Source organism: Stenella coeruleoalba (genome assembly GCF_951394435.1).
Source record: "Stenella coeruleoalba genome assembly, chromosome: 2".
Taxonomy (NCBI): Eukaryota; Metazoa; Chordata; class Mammalia; order Artiodactyla; family Delphinidae; genus Stenella; species Stenella coeruleoalba.
Window position 1 is genome coordinate 118,229,686 of NC_137147.1, and position 20,325 is coordinate 118,250,010.

General features: G+C 38.2%; 1 protein-coding gene across 8 annotated transcripts in view; it reads left to right on the forward strand.

Annotated features, from left to right (window-relative positions):
* MCTP2 (multiple C2 and transmembrane domain containing 2) overlaps positions 1-20,325 on the forward strand; it is a 251,996-nt gene that overhangs the window by 214,007 nt on the left and 17,664 nt on the right. For 7 of the 8 annotated variants that reach the window (XM_079914839.1, XM_079914836.1, XM_079914835.1 and 4 more), the window contains 2 exons: positions 2,538-2,579; positions 15,693-15,802. In XM_079914839.1, the coding sequence (XP_079770965.1) occupies positions 2,538-2,579; positions 15,693-15,802 (152 nt within the window). Of the gene's footprint in view, positions 1-2,537; positions 2,580-5,591; positions 6,055-15,692; positions 15,803-20,325 lie in introns of those variants that run through there. The other variant, XM_079914840.1, reaches the window with a different exon arrangement.

Genomic DNA, 20,325 nt, shown 5'->3' on the forward strand with positions numbered 1-20,325 from the left:
CCTGTGCAATATTCTCCTCTAGGCTGAAGCCTCAGGGGATGCTCTGAGGCTTGCCAACTCCCAGGGAAATCAGAGAGTGCGTGGGCATGGGCCCCTCTGTTCTTGAGTGCCCAAGTTTTTCTTGCAATTCTCAAACTTGCCGTGGTGTTAAAGGAAGCACAGGCAAGGCCTCTTCTCAAAGACATCGCCCAGCATTTACTTTTCTTAATTTTTCTCCAACTCTCCCTCCCCTACCCCTCTTATCCCAGCCCATAGAATCTTTTTCTGCTCTGGGTTAGAAGGAACTTGTATTTATAGACTTGCTTTATGATATAATCTTGGCATTCCAGATTCAAGAACCAAGTTTTTAAAACAAAAATCAAAGGTCTCGAGACTTGATAACATCCTTTAGAAAAATCACCTGCACATTAGGTTTTCTAAGACTCAAAAGCTGACCATCTTCACCTATTTTTCCTTATAAACGTTCTGATTATTTTAAAAAATCATCTCTGAAATAATGGATATTTAAGGAATGTTTCTGGTTTCATTTGGGATGGGGGAAATGAGTGTTATGGCCGGGAGTAAAACCTCAGACAAATTCCAAATTCTGTTCTGTTTGGTTTTTGATTGTGTAGTGCAGTAAGCATGTGCATATATCAATAAATGAGGGGCCTGAAGATGCTAGAACCAAGTAACAAATAAATAGCTTTAAAGTACAGGTTTATGTAAGGACTAAGTTTCACAGAGGTACAGATGAGGGAAATTTTTACAGAGAAGCATCTGTTGTAAAAGTGCTGTCAACTAACATTTTTAGTTTTAATCAGATTTTATTTTCCCAGGTATATATATGTATATGTTTATAGCATGTGTATATATGTGTGTATGTGTACATGTTTATTTGTAGGCAGGTATATATATGTATATATGTGTGTGTGTGTAAATATGGGTACATAAGTGTACTTGTGTGTGTATGCATATAAATGTGTATGTGTGTATATGAAACCTTTTAAATTTACTAAACATTTTCTAATTTATTACCTAATTTAATCTTGGTAACATAACCATGAAGAGTCAAGAACTACTGTTTTCATTTCATGCTTCATAAAGCTAACATTCAGAGTGGCAAAGTGATTTTGCTCAAAGTCACACAGCAAAACAGTGCTGGAACAATGTCTCCAGCTGAAGACTTTGTCTCAAGATGAAGACTTCTGACTCCTAATTACATTACAGAGTTTTTTCCTCCCATAACATGTTTCATTGTATTCATTTTTATCCATGTGCTTTTATGAAACATGCTTGTTGTCATCATTGAATAGGTTAGTTCTCCAGCATCAGTTAAGTATCCCACAGACTGCTAGGTGGAGCTCCTAGGAATTCTGGGAGGTAATACAGTACCAGCCCTGAAGAAATTGCTCAGTGGTTTATGGAGGATAGCAGAGTACTGTCTGGATACTTCAGAGTTACTCCCTTATACAAGCATTATATTGACCATTCTTTTTTCTGTTGGAACAATGGCATCTAATTAGCATGCCTGACCTTTGCAAGGTTAAGCAGAAAGGTAAGTGTTCAAACTGAAAATAGTCCTTGGTTTTCTGATACCCAGCATTCTTTTGAAGCTACCAAATCGTTGGATTGTGTACCAACATGTGTTAGCTTTTAAATGTAGCAGTGATATGATTCAAGTGTACCTGTTAACTAGCCAAGATCTCTAAATGAATCTGAACAAGCCTCTGTGCAGCACAGCTGGTGCTGGGGCCCCTGAACTAAAGGCAGTCCCCCCCTTTAGTCCAGATCTGGGCCTTGAGTTTCCTTCCCTCACCTGCCCCGCACCAACCCTGAAGCCCAAGGAAAACAAGAATGCCGTATAGAAACCTGTAGCTTATTCTTGAGATTGATTACATTCAGACTAATGCATTTAATACTGTCTAATGTTTCGGTAATGGACCCAGAGGAAAAGTGCAGTCATTCTAACAATGAGCCCAGCACAGACGGAGTGTGGTGTTCTCAGCCTTAACACAGCAGCTGCTTCATTTGTCAGAACAAAACTGTTTACAGATAGTACAACTCCGCAATGCATTTTTAAAGCTGGCTGCCTTCGAAAGGCACTCCCCTAATAGCTTTATTTATACTTAACAGTTTTATGTAGATTATACATATTGTTTACAACCTTGGCAAGGCATCCCTTAACTTTAAAAGTGTCCTTTTTAAAGAAGTTACAGTGTATTTTTGTGTGTGTGTGTGTGGTACGCGGGCCTCTCACTGTTGTGGCCTCTCCCGTCGCGGAGCACAGGCTCCGGACGCGCAGGCTCAGCGGCCATGGCTCACGGGCCTAGCCGCTCCGCAGCATGTGGGATCTTCCCGGACCGGGGCACAAACCCATGCCCCCTGCATCGGCAGGCGGACCCCCAACGACTGCGCCACCAGGGAAGCCCTACAGTGTATTTTAAGAAGACTAGTGTTGCAATGATATAGGAAAACTTTAAGCATGAGTGTGCATTTCATTCGTAGTCGGTAATTTCGGTTGATGTTTTATTACAAATTATGGATTTTCCTTACAGGAGCGCACGGACGTAGATGAGGAGAAGTATGAAGATGACAAGGTGGGTGTGCTCGAGAAAGGACACAAAGGGGGAACATGACTGCTTCCAGTGTTCTAGCCGGTTGAGTCAAACTATATATATATATATATTTTTACTACTATAGGGTGACCAGTATAGCGATATTCTCATAATGTATAAAAGGTATCCTTTTTAAGATTCTTAAAATGAGGATGAAAAGGGACGAAATATAAGGAATAACTGAAATGTTATAGAAGCATCCCTCTAGGAGGCCTGTCATTTGAGGCAAAGATTAGCCTTCTCCTTGGTGGATGAAAGGTAGATGAAAGGTAGCCCAGGAAGTCAAAAGTAAATCAAGTGCAATCGCTATTCCTTTAGGCTCATGTCTGCACTCTGCAGGGTGGTCACCCGCTTCAGAACCTGTCACTTGCCCAGCTGTTGCTGGCAACGTTTTCAGCTCCACGTCTGTGTACATCTGTCCTTTCTCTCCTGGGAGATTCTCTCAAATCTGCTACTTTTTGTTGTCATTACGCTTTCAGACAAACCTTCTGGAATAAAATGAAAGAAAAAAAAAGTGAAATGCCAAATGAGATGCTACTAGCTTCACGGCCGCCCAGTCCCCTAGAACCTATGGGTCTACGGGGCTAAGGTGATAGTGTGTAGAAGGCTGACAGGAGAGGAAAGGGGTGAACGGGGGAAACTTAAGAGTTAAGTATCCAATATAAAATGTCCAGAAAATAGAAACGAATTTAAAAACACTAGCTCCATGACACAGACAGCCTTAAAATTAATTGAACGAGCCAGATGGTTTTGCCCATTTGAAGGATGCTGGGCAGATTACAAAGTAAATCTTATTTGTTGTGCTAAAATGATCATTAATAGCAAAGTAATAAAGTATATTTTTTTTAAAGGGAATTGACGCTTTTTAGAATGAAGGTCCCAAGATGCAACTTTCTTCTTCTTTTTTTTTTTTTTTAATTAATTAATTAATTTATTTTTTGGCTGCTTTGGGTCTTCGTTGCTGCACGCGGGCTTTCTCTAGTTACAGTGAGCAGGGGCTACTCTTTGTTGCAGAGCACGGGCTCTAGGTTCGCGGGCTTCAATAGTTGTGGCTCGTGGGCTCTAGAGCACAGGCTCTGTAGTTGTGGTGCACCGGCTTCATTGCTCCATGGCATGTGGGATCTTCCTGGACCAGGGATTGAACCCGTATCCCCTGCACTGGCAGGCGGATTCTTAACCACTACACCACCAGGGAAGGCCTGCAACTTTCTTCTTGATGAATTGACGTGAGTGACTTCTGAGTGATGTAACTCCTTGAACATTAAAATGGTCATAGCTAAGCTAATGTGCATGAGGGGGTGTTTAACCAAAGGAAACACAGGTATTAATGAAATTATTTTAAACCTACATTAGGCATAATTATCAATTTTATTAACCAAAGTTTGGAAGTGAAGAAGATTTCTTTCTCTTAGACCAAGTCTGTGTAAACGGGCCACCCCATGGAAGGAGGATGCCATCCACCCTTGAGAGATAATTGTGACCATGGGGCTTTGTTCCATCTGATAAAGGAGACATCTAACAAGAAGGCAATGGATGAAAAAGTGGTGTCGATGAACTGTCAGGCAACAGATTGAGCCATGAAAGTCTAGACCAGCGTTTTTCACCATCTAACCTTCCATTGTGGTCCTTCAAGGGCTGCCTGGGGGCCTGGGGGTGTGGAGGTAGAGCCATTTGGGCTGTGCATCAAGCTTTTCTGGGCAAGGATAACTGAGTTGGAACTACAACATCTACATCTACATGCATGAGCCTGGGAGCTCTTGCGTTCATCCAAGCACAGCCCTCCACGCAACAGATGCGGCAGCCCATCCCACACTGAGGACGTTGGCTCTGGGGTTCTTCATGTCTCCTCCAGAGCCGTTCCATTCTTGAGATACTTTGATTGTAGTATGTTTGTAGGGCCTTTAATAGCCCCACGTGGCCATGTTTGTTTTGCTTCCTCAATTTCATATTTCTGTGGAAACTTCTAGAGGAATAAGTCTGAAATGAAATGTTGACTTCTGTTTGTGCCTCTTCTGCTGAACACAAGCCTTCTATTGTGAGGGGATTTTGGCAAACTTTGCAGTCTTTTTGCACGTCTCTTCACTCTCACTTCTCTAAGAGATGGGTAAACTAGAGCAGTTTTCAACTTTTAAGACTTTGGGAGCATACCTCCACCTATATATTATTACACTTCATCATTTCTTCTCCATGTAGAGCAGCCTCCATGCCTGGGATGGGTCCCTCCAGCACACAGGCCCTGGGCCACTGCCCTCCACAGTGTGCTGACTCCAAGGGCTTCCCCACAGCGCCCTTCTGGCTTCTGTTGTGTGTTCGACATGACAGACGGGCTTCTGGGAACTGTAACACACCCAGTGAGAGATGAACTGTTTACAGATTATAAACACACAGCCGTCTTCTTCCAAACCAGAAGAGGAGAGGAACTCCTTTCTACCCAAACAATCCATCTTGAAAGTGACACTCCTTAATTGCCAGCACCCCTTCCCACCAAATACCATCATGGAAGACTGTGGAAGATGAAAGCATGCTGGGGCCCCTTGGCACAGCTTCCTTGGGAGATGGACGCATTCCCATATTCTGCCTGTCTCTGATGCACAGGCCAGGACGTGGTCTGGGGTCTGTCATCTTTTTATTGTCTGGAACAGGGATGGTTGTAAAATGACATCACTATAGCCTCTTGCTTCTTCTCATTGTTGAAAGTCCATGGAAAATGACCTGCATTTTTAGAAACCAAATTAGGCTCCACAGTTTTGCCTTCCTTTCTTTTTGTGGACTTTCAGTTACAATGTAGAACTTTCAGGTCACTAGTTTTTTGGCTTTTAGGAAACTAAATGTACAAACTAAACTTTGAGGAGAGGAGATTTTTCTTTCTTATACCTGATGGCTCCACACAAGAAATTGCTTGTTACAAGTAGAGTTTGCTGGGGACCCCAGAACAAACAGATAACGGCTAAGTTCAGCCAACAGCAATCAGCTGACATTTCCTATTTGTATTAGATTCCATATGTGGAATTCTTCTATGTGGACCTTATTTGTACAGACGGATTACAATGAAAATTGCATTAATTTTCTACACAGTAAAGGTCAGGAATTGAAGCGTGAACCAAGAAACTATTGTGTAAAATGCTGTATCTCATATTTAGGAAAGGTCATGCAGGGCAATAATATCTTGTTTTCATTGCAGAAGGTATAAATACTTGCATTAGAGTTTCTTTTCTTTTTTCCAGCCCAACAATCACTTAGGTAGAATATTTCAGCATTTACTAGTAACATCAGGAAGAAAGAATCATAAGGGCATGTAATAAAAAAAAAACAAAAAACTGCCTATTGCTATCATAAAGAGACTGCATTGTGATGCCTGCATTGTGGGTTGGTTTGTTTTTAACTCAGCTGTCAGAAATAGGACTTGAATCATCTGTTCTTTTAAGATTATCAATGAGTTCACAATTGCTTTACAGTGTTTGGGGGGGTGGGGATCATCCTTTCATGTCAGTTATGGGTGAAAAACAGATATGGATGTTTTCCTTTAAGAAAATAAGAAATATCTGATACATTTTTGTTGATTGATGGTGGAACGTGGTGGAACATTTTATAATGAAAGGATGCAAATGAATATTATATCTCTATTCTCTTTTTACAAATTAGGATGATATTATTAAAATTTAAGTATATTTTAAACCATCAATCTTAGTTGTAAAAATGAGTTTCATCCTGCAAATAGATTAGTTCACTCATCATTACCCAGGCAGAGCCTTCTTAGAGAGAGAAGGATGTGGTGTATATATCAATATTTATTATGTATCAATATTTAGGAGTTCTTGTTGTAAATTAACCTCATAGTCCTTTGGTTGAGTTGTTCAGGGCCAGCATAGCTCATGCCCTGTGTTTTCTTGTTTCAGAAAGAGAAGATGATCTATAGTATCTCAACCAGGGAAGACTCGTTCTTGGAAGAAGTCTTCTTACAATTTAATAGTGAGAGTAGTTTTGTTTATGATTCCTTTGTGCCTTCTTAAGAATGTCAGAAACAAAGCAAATTAGTTTGATCAGTGATTTTTTTTTGTAACTATTGACTAAGCCATGGTACTTTAAGATGGTGTAATATTTTTAAGAAAATGAAAAGTCAGGTAATATCTTTGAAAGGTTAACAATAGTTGAATACACACACATATTTTCAAGGCCTATACAGTCTATATACAGGGCATGTTGTAGAGGACCTACTTATGGATAATTTTCGGGGGAATAAAGTAAATGGTTGTTCCGATGTAACTCCTTTTAATTTGAATTAATATTATATTCAGTGATGAAGTGATTTAATTGCTAACATTTCAACTGTACCATCTTACTTCCAAGACTTTAATATTAAAATGGATTCCAGCCAATTCTTAATGATCAGTTTATGCATGTTTTGCATGAAGAGGGATCGGCTTCCCTATTTCCTGCCGTCTTTTCTCTGAACCACTGATTTGCTCACATCCCTTTTAAAAACTCAAACTTCCATTCTTAAAAACGTTTGGCTTCATTACCTTCAGAAATAATCCAGAAATGTTATCAATCTGACATTTGAAGCATTATTCTGCTACCAGGTTCACTAATAGCCCCAGTACTTATGGATTTTCTTTGTGATTTCTACTGTAAGGATTATACTTGGTAGGTTACTCCCAAATATTGTGAAATATGATGTGCCAGACTATAAATTAGGTGGATTAGCCATCCTTTTATTAGCTAATGTGCACTAACTGGTGCTCTGACGTTATAGACTATACTACATCTGGATATTTATCTTGCTGTGGTCTAAAATTTTTACATTATGCTAATATAGAATACATTGGACATTGTATCTCAATTATCCACAAGTCATTATTTTTCTGAGGATAGTAGCCATTCCTACAAGAGGAATTTCCTATTGAAATCCACTCTGTTTCAGTGTGGTTTGCCTTAAGTCCCAATTATCCAATGAGTTTACAAGGTAATTGATAGATAATTTGCAAAATAATTGATAGAAAGGTGGGGACATCACTTTTTCCTCAAGGGAATATAGTAATTTAAAGTAAGTAATAAATGACACAAAAATAATAATTTAAAATGAGACCATTTTGAGTAAGAATTATTTAAATGATTAGATTTATAAGATTATTCTTATTTGTAGAGTGTTTACAATTTGCAGGCTGTTTTTATAGGCTTTAGCTCATTCAGTACTCAAAGTAAACCACTAAATTTGATATTATTTTCCCCATATGCGAATGAACTAACCCAGGTGAAGAGAAATATTATAATGCATCAGAGATTTCCCAGCCAGGATAGTAGCGAGACTCAAATCCAGCCCTTCTGATCTAAATCCTGTTTATTTTGGACTATGTTACATTGTTATGAAGGAAACATGTCATTAATTTATTGGTCCATTTTTCCGCATTATTATTGACAACATTTATGGAGTGTTTTCTCTGTATCTGTGATTGCTACTTTCATCAAAATTTGTATACTACGTTGGGTGTTAGCGATGCAGTGCCTGGGTGAGTCAGGACTGCTAAAGGTGATGTTTGAGCTGAGTCTTAGGTGATAAATATTTTATCTTCTACCCTCCTCATTCCCCCACCTCAAAGAAAGATAAAGGACGCACACAGCTAAATCAGCAACTGCAGCTAATTGTGTGTTTACCTATGGTAGTGACAGTTATAGAAAACCATTAGCCCTGTTTGCCTTGTAATGGCGTGGCATCTGTCAATTGGCTCAGAGAAACTTTTAAGGAAATCAATCTTCCCAGGGTCTAATTCCAAATATTTTTTTTTCCCAAATTGTTCCCAATTTTTCAAAAGTGTTTTTTCAACATCTTCCTCATGATGATGTTTATTCCTTTTACTTTTTCAGCCCTCTCATTTGATCCCTGATGAGAATCCTGTTGCAGGCCAAAGAAACATGTTGGTAAATACCAGTCAGTGTAGAAGGAAGGGCTCTATGTAATGGACAGATAGTTAGAGCAGTTTATAACTACTTAGAAATGATACTGGTTCAAAATCCAGTCTGTTTCACATTCATTTCCCAAAGCAAAAATACTACTTGAGAAGGAAGTATTCTCCTGAAAGACTGCAGACTTTTCCCCCCATTTTAATAGCATACCATAAAGGGGTGTGTGTGTGTGTGTGTGTGTGTGTGTGTGTGTGTGTGTGTGTGTGTGTCCGTCCATGCACACAGGACATAGCTCATGGGAAGAAACCTTAAAGACAGTTCCCAGTGCATTAAGCCAGATTCCCAAAGAACAATTTTTAATCTTGTGTATCAGAAATATTACTTTTTATTCTTTGTTATGACAGATGCTGAGAGGTTTTTTTTATTTTCCCTGCTAAATGCCACTCAGTCTATTTCTGATGTTTATAATTCTTCAAGTTTTCAAATTGCAGGCTTTTAATATTCAGTGGGATGAAACAGACCAAACAGATTCCCACTTAAAGTCTAAAGTCGTATTTTTGCGTTATCTTTGCCCTGGGTGGTTGGCATTACTGGGATGATCCTGAGATAGAAATTTTGCATCAATCCCTTGTGGGAATCCTGGGCATCCTGTGACAAATACTACTCAGTTTTTAAGCATGTCCCAAGGATCTTTCCTGACGTGGTCAATTTTCAGGACTAACTCTTTGGTTTTGCTTAGGTAATTAATAGAGAAATGAGAATTTTTTTTCTTGAACCAGAACATGTGGGAAAGATTTAAAGTAGCATACTGATTATATAATGAATTCTTAGCTGTAAATTCATTTTGATGGTGTTAATTCTCTCCCAGAGGCTCGAAGCTAGTTTATTGCACCTACAGTGCTATGCTCTTTGGAGACATTGGGGAAGCCAACAAAGCCTTGAAGAAGAAAAAATCCACTGCCTGACTGATTCATTTATTTATTTATTGGCTTTGTTCTTAAAGAGCAACCATGTTACAACACAGGCACATTATTTGTTCTTCAGACAACTGTCTCTAAAACTTAGCCACTAAAGACTCAGTGTTGTTTTTCTTTTTTTTTTTTTGACATTTTATAAACCAAAGGACAGTGAAAAAATGATGATCTTACATACATTTTATATAATAATATGCATTTTTCGGTTACAGATTTGGAGTTGGTCATTATTTTTCTTACAATTATTATTGCAATTACATTATTATTCTTACAGTCATTCTCTGTAGTATATAACAAAGCAAAGGAACCTTTTGAAATTTGAATTCTGGATCTGAAAATTTCCATGCTTTCATCTCTTCTGTTATATGTTATTACCTATTTGCTCATAAAGTAGGCCCTAAATCATGCAACTTTTACTTATGCCTTGGTGTTTTTTTCAAGTAATGAGAAGTAAAATCCATTCTTTCTGAAATGTAGGAATCTAAAAATACGTGTTCAGCCACAATTATCTTGTTCATTGGTTTAATCACACCAGTGGCCATCACTATTTTTATTACACATTTCCCTCTATAAATTAGAAGCCTTATATGTTAAGGAAAAATATAAGCACATGTGATAACAGTTTCCTTTTTCTGAATGAATCACTGTTACTCTTCCTAGGCAATTTGGTAGCAGCCGCAGATGTAATGCTGTGTTTGCTAAACTGTGTTATCACCACATTCTCTGGTTCAATCTGAAATGTGTAAATAAAGCCAGCATGATGCAGATAGAACTGCCAGATGATCTTTCATACAACGCAGGGCAACATGAGTAGACTTGTCCTGGAAGATCGTTGCTTTTGAAACTTAAATGAACCCCAGGATTCTTTAAACTAGACAAAAGGTTATTTGTTCTTTTGTCTCTTCGCATTCTTGAAGGGCAAGGACTTATGTTTATGAAGCACCTGGAGTGTACCAAATGATTTGCATATGATACAATATTTAATTCTCCAAATACTCCAGTCAGGGTCAGGATTATGATCTCCCTTTTCCAGATAGCAGAATTGTGACTCAGAACCCAGTAGGAACTTGACATGATCACAAAGCTCGTAGATGACAAGACCCATGTGGAACTCACTTCCCTCTGACTCCATAGCCTGTGATTAATAAAATATGCAGGCCTGTGGAGTTGGTACATCTTAAGTTTTTTTTGTTTTTTTGTTTTTTTCCCCCTAACTTTGCATCTGTTGTAAACCCTGGCTACTCCAGCTCCTAGGTAAGAACGAATGCATTTTGTTATAATGTAAATTATGGTATGTATTTTATGCAAATTATACATAAAGTTTGCTAAAATGCTTAGCCAGAAAAGTTAAAAAATAAGAAGAGAAAGAAATGTTTTCCCCCAAATATTTTCAAAAAGTGTAATTTAACATACATTCTCATGAAGACTGGGCAAATAATACTGGAAATGAACAGTAGATAGAAATATGTAACTGAATGAAATGTCTACAAATCATGTATTATATAGTGAGTCTAGAGAACAGAGATCCATAGACACTAAAGAAGCAAATGACAAAAAGAACAAGTGTGAGCTGAATGTGTACCTTGTGAAATGTCCACTAGAAAATGTCCACTCTTCCTTTGGACTTAATAGTCCTGGACTGGAATTCTCTGCCACATATATGTGAACATAGACAAATGTGGACATAGACACATCACTTAACCTCTTTGTACCTTGGTTTCCTATTAATGGAAATGCTAATATCAAAGACATATAACATGTCCATTGGTATACTGGCAGATATAATTAAAGACCCATGAAATCAATAGTACATGTTTTAAAAGATAAAGTTTGCAGTGTAGAGAGTGAAAAGAACATTTGCTACTAGAATGATGAAAAGAGTAGAGGTGTGATGCAAATTGAAAGAACAAGAGTGTAGTTGGTGTGGACTGGCATCCCTAGGAAAGATTTCACGAAGGCCAGGAGTATAAGTTGGACCTTTAGGTCATTCTGCTGGAGTTGGGAGCCTGGAATCTTACTTCTTACTTCTTACTGTTTGATAATGCTTTTTCAGTGAGTAAATAATAATAATAAAGAGTACATGTTTAATGAAAAATCAAGTACTGACAATCCACTTCTCAAGATAATTGTTGACAGACTAACTGATGAATGTCTGTTCACATTTACTGTCTACCACTGGGACCATGATCACATCACTGAAACATGTAAACTTAAGTTACAAACCTGCTGAAGAGCCTTCAGCTGTCAATAGTTACTTTTAGGAGACTATTTCTGGAAACATGATGTTAATTTACACAGCCCGAAAGATGTGTTTAAAAATCTCTCTGTGCAGCATGACTTTTCTTTTAGATCAAATGACTGTTCTTCCACATTTATCTCATCTTCCATTCCAAGGTTTAATTATGCATGTATGGAAAAGGGCAAGGAAGGTATTAATGTGTTGACTTCAATTGCATCAATATATTAAAAACCTTGTGAAGAGTCAAGTGATACCAGTCTTATTAGCATGCCATCAAATGATTCAAACAGAATATCAAATAAGTTAATTCTGAAATTGTTGTACTCATACAATGCCTCAATCAATGAGGCATGATTATTGCTAATTGAAAACTTCCAATACGCCGCCATGATGACTTGAAATTATGATTTTTTTTCATCCACTATACGGAATCAAAATAAAGCTTTTGCAAGTTAATTTTACAAACAATGAAGTCTCTGACATCAGGAATGCTATTGTAAATTTAGTTTAAACATTTAGCATTGAGGGTTATTTAATTTTGTAGTGATAATGTGAATGCAGATTTTGATGAAGCACAGCATCATGGCTAATAAGATATTCATATAAATTGAAGGGATCTTTGAAGCAGAAATGTACAATTGATAGATCATGGTGCCCTGATTATCCATGATCGCATACAGACAAGTGATAATGCACCACCAATTGAATTAGAAGCTGTAGTGTCCACATTTGTAAATATTTTATGTATACAGAGTTGGGATAGCAACAGCAGTTTTCCTGGCAGAGATATGTTCAGATATAAAAATATACTTTCAGCATGGCAGTGTGCACTTTGTTTTTGCTGCCAGTCGTCCATCCATCAATCTGGTTTTAAGAATGTTTGAAACCTTTGAAGAACTCTCAGTCAACTTAAACATTCCCCAAAGCTATTGAACTCTTGTGAAAAAAAGAAATCTTTTAAATGTTTGTTGCATTTTGGTCCTATCAGTTGGATTTTTTTTTTTTTTTTTTTTTTTTTTTTTTGCGGTACGCGGGCCTCTCACTGCTGTGGCCTCTCCCGTTGTGGAGCACAGGATCCGGACGCGCAGGCCCAGCGGCCATGGCCCACAGGCCCAGCCGCTCCGCGGCATGTGGGATCCTCCCGGACCGGGGCACGAACCCGCGTCCCCTGCATCGGCAGGCGGACTCTCAACCACTGCGCCACCAGGGAAGACCTAATCAAAATTTTTGATGACTGAAAATGCTAAGTAACTTCATCTTTGGAAGCCTTTAGTAAATGGAAGTGAATTTTACAAGAACTGGCATAAAAGATACTGTTTTTTTTTTTTCTTTACGAAAGAAAGGGATATTCAGCACAAAGCAAACTGTGAGGTCAAATAGTTGACCTATTTGCGCACGATTCAGTGTTTAAGTTCTGAAGTTACACTTTGGATTATCTCAATTTGTGGGATAAAAAAAATCTTTTGATTTTTAATAGGATAAATATAAATTCTACCCAGGAATGGAAGGAAATTGAGAAGCCATTAATTTTTCAGCATAAATTTTGTGGAGAATCATAGAGACAACTTATTTAAAGTTTTATCTTGAAAAAAGATTGACAGAGAAAGTTCATATGAATGGATACAAGATATCATGACTTTGAAATTATTTGGGCAGAAATATATACAGATTTCAATATTTAAAATACAGAATTGAGAATATTCTTCATGTATCACATTTTTGTTGTGAGTTTTCAAGGTACCTCAGTGCCTGGAGAGAGAGTATTTTTGTAATTAAAATTATGGCCTACAGTAGAGTCAATTAAAGGTGTCAATTTAATGACCATTAAGTGCAATTCTGAAGATAAGTAAGAACAATTTTATGAAATATTATAAGTGAAAAGATGACATTAAAGAAGTACATTTTTTGGAAAAGTAATCTTAACATGGGACTATGAATAGATATAACTAGGAAACAAATTAAATATATGAATATGTAGCATGAATAATCATTCTTCATGTATCATTTTAAAATTCGGATAATATAAGCACATCTCTTTTGTTCTAATGAATGTAAAATACATTTTTTTAATTTTGAAACAATATTATGAAAATTTAATGAAATAACTATAGATCTACTAATAAACCAAGTTGTCAGTTGATAAATATTTCAAAAATTTATAATTCTGATTGCTTTCACTCTTAAAAGTGTACAGATACGGTTCATAAATTATGCTGGTACCCTAGATACAGTGGAATTCTTTGGCCTAGTCTTTAAATATTGAACATTCAAACTAAAACATCAAATTCATTAAAAAGTAAAAGAACATTGTGAGGATCATTTATTATTTTCGTGTACTAACTCAGGCTTTTCTTCACAACCAGAACCTCCACATTTGGCTGTTCCATAGGGGGAAAAAAAAAATCAGTCAACTAAAATAGGAAATTTTTATGAAATTGAGCCACATGGAAATTTGAATCATTTTCCAAGAAATTGTTTTGACCTAAACTCTACACTGTTGAGAAGAGGAAGCCACTTTTGCCCTTTGGGTCAAATTCCCTGGTGCTTTCAAATCCTCCTTTATAAACATGAATGCTTCTGTGGCAGACAGAGATGGGTTTTCACCATTGTGCCCATTAATAGATGTTGGTGGATTGCTGAAGATGAATTAAGTCGCTCTGACAGTCTATCCAATTTTTGATGCAAACGACTTGAAGAATTAGAGTTTGTAAGAGAATAAGGGAAAGAAGAAATTTAAAATTAGAGTGAAAAAGTAAAAATGTCTTATGAGTTTGACTTTGCAAGAGGAAGCAATGAGTATGACCTCTCCTTCTGTACAGAATGGTGGCATAAATGGGTACAGAACAGATTTTAAGAAGTTATTCAAACCAGCCCAGCACCCTTACTCAAAAGGGGGTAGCAATGGTATATTCTAATCTCAGCCCCTCTCTTTGCTCTGTTTCTGCCAGTAGCTCCATAAACAAGGGCAGATGCAAGAAGGGAAATTTGTGCTCTTTGACATTTCAGCCATACTGGTGTTTTTACCAGTCACTGCAATCAGTATGGGGTGGTGTGTTTCCCTTCTTCCATCCATGGGTCCAGTTTGATGGGACAGAGAATACAAGATGAGAATGATTTTTTTTTTCTTTTGCTGCAAAGAAGATTATTATAGAAATGGTCTCTTAAATTTAGAAGATATTTGCTCAATAATTTAGTACAATTCTAACCCAAGTAAAATTTTAGGTAGAAAAGAAATAAGTTTTGTTAGATTTATTTGAGGTTTTAGGTACTATATGTTAGATGTGACAGCTACAGTGACCCAGCTAGGCCTGAGCTAAGAAGACACTAACTAAATCCCAGTTACAGTAGAGTTCATAAGGGAGCTAGGATATGGTATCAGAATATAAGAAATAGCATGAAAATGCCACTCTTCAGGGAATCCTCTTTTCTCCAATATGGGAGTAATTTCTAAATTATTTTTATAAACATTAGCTACCTAACATGGTAAAACACATTTTAGGTTTTCTATAAGCGAAGTAAGGGTAATATTCTTAGAAAGCTGAATTCCATATATTCCAAAATCTGGATATCCAACATGCCTTATTGTTACCTGCTGGAAACCTTTCTGAAGGACTAATGAGAGAAGGGTAAGTAAGCTAACCTTGTGAAGACAGAAGAAATCAGGGTCAGCCAATGGAAAGGACTGCAGAATTCTCTGAGAGAAGCAGCAACTCCACAGGGAAATGAAGTTCTTTTGTCTGTGGAGCTCCCCTTTATCAGCTCATGATATTGAGGTAGCGACATGCTTGCGCACTACAAGTGGTCACATCTCACGAGTAGGCAGGGATCTGGGGGAGTCAATAAATAAATTGTGAAAAACGTAAATTTATCTTCTGAAGTCACTCTGTTGATAATAACCATGCTATGATAATATGGCATAATAGTTTCTATAGCAGACCAATAAAAATGAAGTAACTGAGTTAAATCTTTTATGTTTCTTAGGAATCTGAGAAAAAGGGCTTAATTGAAAGAATCTATATGGTACAGGATATTGTCTCAACTGTTCAGAACATCTTGGAGGAGATAGCTTCTTTTGGAGAAAGAATTAAAAAGTAAGTTCTACGTTTGTGTTGTTGTGAAGTGAAACTGCCATCCACTAGGACAAACGAGGGTGGGGAGTCTTAGGAAGGATAGGATCAGAAAATGCAAAAACAAAGAAAAAACAAAAGCAACAGTCTGGGCCTTTTAACTTAGGTTGGTGTGTTCTTTGGGCTTGTCAATTTCACAGGGTGGCTGTATGGCCCAATTTACACCAGTTGTCCCAGCATAATTATTTTTTTTTTTTTTTGCGGTACGCGGGCCTCTCACTGCTGTGGCCTCTCCCGTTGCGGAGCACAGGCTCCGGACGCACAGGCTCAGCGGCAACGGCTCACGGGCCCAGCCGCTCCGCGGCATGTGGGATCCTCCCGGACCGGGGCCCGAACCCGTGTCCCCTGCATCGGCAGGCGGACTCTCAACCACTGCGCCACCAGGGAAGCCCCCAACATAATTATTAATAGTGTCTCTATTCATTCTCAAAAATATTCTGGTTTAAGTGATAAGCTATAGATTAAAAAATAGATTGTCCTATACAGAAATAAAAAAGGAAGCAAATATGCTTTAAAGGAGGCTTTTTCATCTGAATCACAGAATACAGTAAGTGCCTTGAGTGAAATTTTTTTCTCTGTTCTCCAAAAAATGGTACCTAACTAGTAACATTGCAGATGCAAAGATGTAAAAGTTAATTCATCACATACATGGACAGCTTAGGACAGGGGTCAACAAACTTTCTCCATAAAGGAACCAAGAGTAAATGTTTTCAGCTTTGGACTATATGGTTTGTGTCACAGCTACTCAGCTCCCTTGTTTAAGTGTAAAAGCAGATAGTTAATATGTAAATGAATGGATGTGATATGTATTCCAATAAACCTTTATTTATAAAAACAGATGTCAGGCTAGATTTGACTCAGCTCCAACCCATAGCTTGCCATCCACCTACATTAGGGCATAAAGGCTAAATTCTCTAATGGAGTCTCAATTGAGAAAAACTCTCTGTGATTCATGTTTTTATTTTTTTATTTATTTTGTTTTATACATTGTGAACTCTGCGTAACTTGGTCTTCATATGATACCAATGAACAGAGCAGGTTTTTTCTTTCTTTTGAATTGTAGATGTTTGTTCCCCCTTTAAATCTAGAGTTGTGTCAGCCATGTTGTTCTTTCTAAAGACTAATTAATACTGTTTCTTATTTTATTGGCCATTCTAGTTTCTTTAAGTAAAGAACATAATATTTAGAAATTACATGGGTAAAGAAGAGACTAAAATTAGTGCTAAAAGCCAAGTGAAATTTTGTCTATCAAGATGCAGGAAAATCAATAAGTGGTGATTAACATGAGGAAATATAAACAGCTAATATGGAACTTTCTGTGGTTACTGATGCTATTCCTCCATCCCTTATTACATGAAATTGCCCTTGAGTGTCCATTTATTGTTGGCATAGCAAACATGTTTCTTTTGCTTAAAAAAAAACAGGTTCAAAGTCATCTTCAAATGTAGTGAGTTTTTACTGAACTTACACATTGTTATTCCCACGAACAATGTCAAGAAAAATTAAAGAGCAGTAGGGGGCTTTGGCCATGTATATTGATATTTATCTGCTTTATTTCTCTAGGTTTCATATAAATTGAAACATGATTCCTGAATGTACCCTCAAAATTGCTTAGCAAAAACATAAGTGACAGTAGAAAATAGTGAAATGATGAAGAGAGCATTTATAATTCTTAATTCACACATTCAACTATCAGCGTTTGAATTTCAGGCACTGGCTTTGTTTAAGAATGAGAAATGTGGGCTTCCCTGGTGGCGCAGTGGTTGAGAGTCCGCCTGCCGATGCAGGGGACACGGATTCGTGCCCCAGTCCGGGAAGATCCCACATGCCGTGGAGTGGCTGGGCCCGTGAGCCATGGCCGCTGAGCCTGCGCATCCGGAGCCTGTACTCCGCAACGGGAGAGGCCACAACAGTGAGAAGCCTGCGGTATAGAAACATCAGCTAATGTCATGTGCCAGCCAGATACTGTTCTAAGCCCTTTACATAGCAACTTCTTTAAGGAGTTACTTAAAGGAATTGGATTAAATGATTCCAACAACACTACAGAGTAAGGATTGTTAGTATCCCCATTTTACAGATGAAGAAACTGAAATACAGAATGATTAAATATGAAGCCCAGATCACACGACAAGTAAGCCATGGATCTTCGGTTTGAACTTCCCCTCCTCACTTTACACTATAATGTCATTATCCTCTGGGGATCTATTCTCTTTCTTTGTGTGTTTTTTAAAATAAATAATACTTTATTTTTAATTCATTTTTTTGTTGTGGTATAGTTGATTACAATAGTATATTAGTTTCAAGTGTGCAAGATAGTAAATTTTTATAGATTATATTCCATTTAAAGTTATTATAAAATATTGGGTATACTCCCTGTGTTGTACAATATATTCCTGTAGCTTATTTATTTTATACAGAGTAGTTTGTACCTTTTAAACCCCCACCCCCATCTTGCCACTCCCCACTTCCCTCTCTCTAGGAATCTATTTTCCAATGAGGGAGAAGAACACTAATAAGACAATTAGAATAGCATTGATACTAGGTAGAGGTTAGGTAGGATGCGGGGGGAGGTCCTACATCCCAGGAAGGTTGTAGGAGAGAGAGAGAAACAAAGGAAAGTTCTGAAGAAGCAACAACTTATCAGCATCTCTGAGAATGAGAAGAGCTAGCTGGGCACAGAGTTGATGAATGGGGGGCACCTTTGTGCAGAGGCTCAAAGCCCAAGGCTGTGCTAGATACAGGGAGACGGAAGGGTGTCAGTAGGTCTGTGCCACTAGGGATGGACGTGGCAGAGCCTGGAGATGCGGCTGGTCATGCAGGGCCTTGAGTGGATGGAAATGCAAATGAAAAAAATTGAGTGAGGGAGGTACTGGCAGCAAAGAAGATAAGAGGATGTGGAGTGGGGGCAAGACTGAGGCAAGAAGGCCATGTCCTCTGGTAAAAGTATCTCCATGTTTGAATGTCTGTTAATAGACAAATGTAGCTGTTGTGCAGTTGATAATGGTCAAGGAACTGTGTCTGATGAGAAGAGGTCAGAGCGATTTAAACAGGCCCCCAGCTCTACAGTGCTTTTGACGGCGGCTGTGCCCAACACAGCTGTGGTGGCCACGTCTGAGACGTATTTTCAGCCATGAACAGAGCACTATTCTACCCAGCTGCAACACAGGAAGGCACATGAGGCTCAACTCCTATTAATTCTTTGGCCATTCATTACTACAGTGACCTTAAATTTCCCACTGGGCATTCAAGTACAACGTCATGTGTAACTCTGTTGGAATTCCATTGTAATTCAGCGCATGAGGACCAGGAAAAACTTTTACCCCAACTTTTGGCAGCTAACAAATAAATAGACTTACATAAATCTCTCAGAGCAAGGCTTCCCTGCTCCTGACAGCAAAGACCCTGATGATTTTGCATTTACATGGAGTGAACGGTATTTTCTTTTCTCTACATTCTCTAATTACCTTCTTTCATTGTATACAGGTTTCAAATGTATGCATGCATCAGGCTAACATTTGCTTAACATGTGACGTTTATATTATCCCAGGCAGCAGACAGGGTCGGTCAGAATACTGAGGTATCTTGTATGTCCTGTGATGATAGAGTGGTGGCTCCAACACTTGTGTCCTTGAGTGGTGAGGGAAATCTCCACAGAGGAGGTAATGAAATTAAGGTAGACCTAGGACAGGGGAGTCATCCCTGCAAATGTTCCGGAGTAAGGCTTAGAAGGCACACTCCTAGGAAGAAGAACTTCTTTGAAGTAATATTATGAAATATTAAGCAACGAAGATGAGAAAGCAGGATAAGTGAAGTTTGAATGATGGTGAGCACGTGGGGAATGATAGATTGATGGATCTTATATTTTATCTAAAGTTACATGTTTAAGGGACAGAGAATGAAGGCAGAAAGACCAAGGTGAGGACAGGAGGCCAGTTGTGAGGAGAGAGTTCACAAACTGTGGTGAATACCACGCATGTATGAAGGAAAGCATCATGTGGGTAAATCACGAAAGAATGGTCTACAGGATTTTATGACCCTCGTTTCTGTTTCCATGGGTAGAAGAGTCAGAGGACTTCATTTTTCCATGCCTAGGAAATGAGGAAAATAATGACTTCATTGACACAAAGGTCAACTAGTGGGGCACCCATTTGGGAGAGAAACTCTAGGATGGAGTTTTACCCACCTTACTGGATGTGATCACAGTAATTTCTGGGTTTTGTTTTGAAATTTTGTCAAAGACATTCTTAGGATGTGTTAGTAAACCTGAAGAGTTGAATGAATGAATGGGGATTCCTTGGATTTTTTCATTCATTGAAAGGTTTGAGTCAGGGATTCCCTATTTAGAATTTAGGGAGCTGCCAAGTCAGGAAGTCCGGGGATTTCTATGAAAATATTTAACAAATTGTTTAATTTTGAGATGGAAAGCTTTGATTTATCAGAGTTCTTCAATCTTGGGCATTCTGTGAAAGACAAGATACTCCATGGTA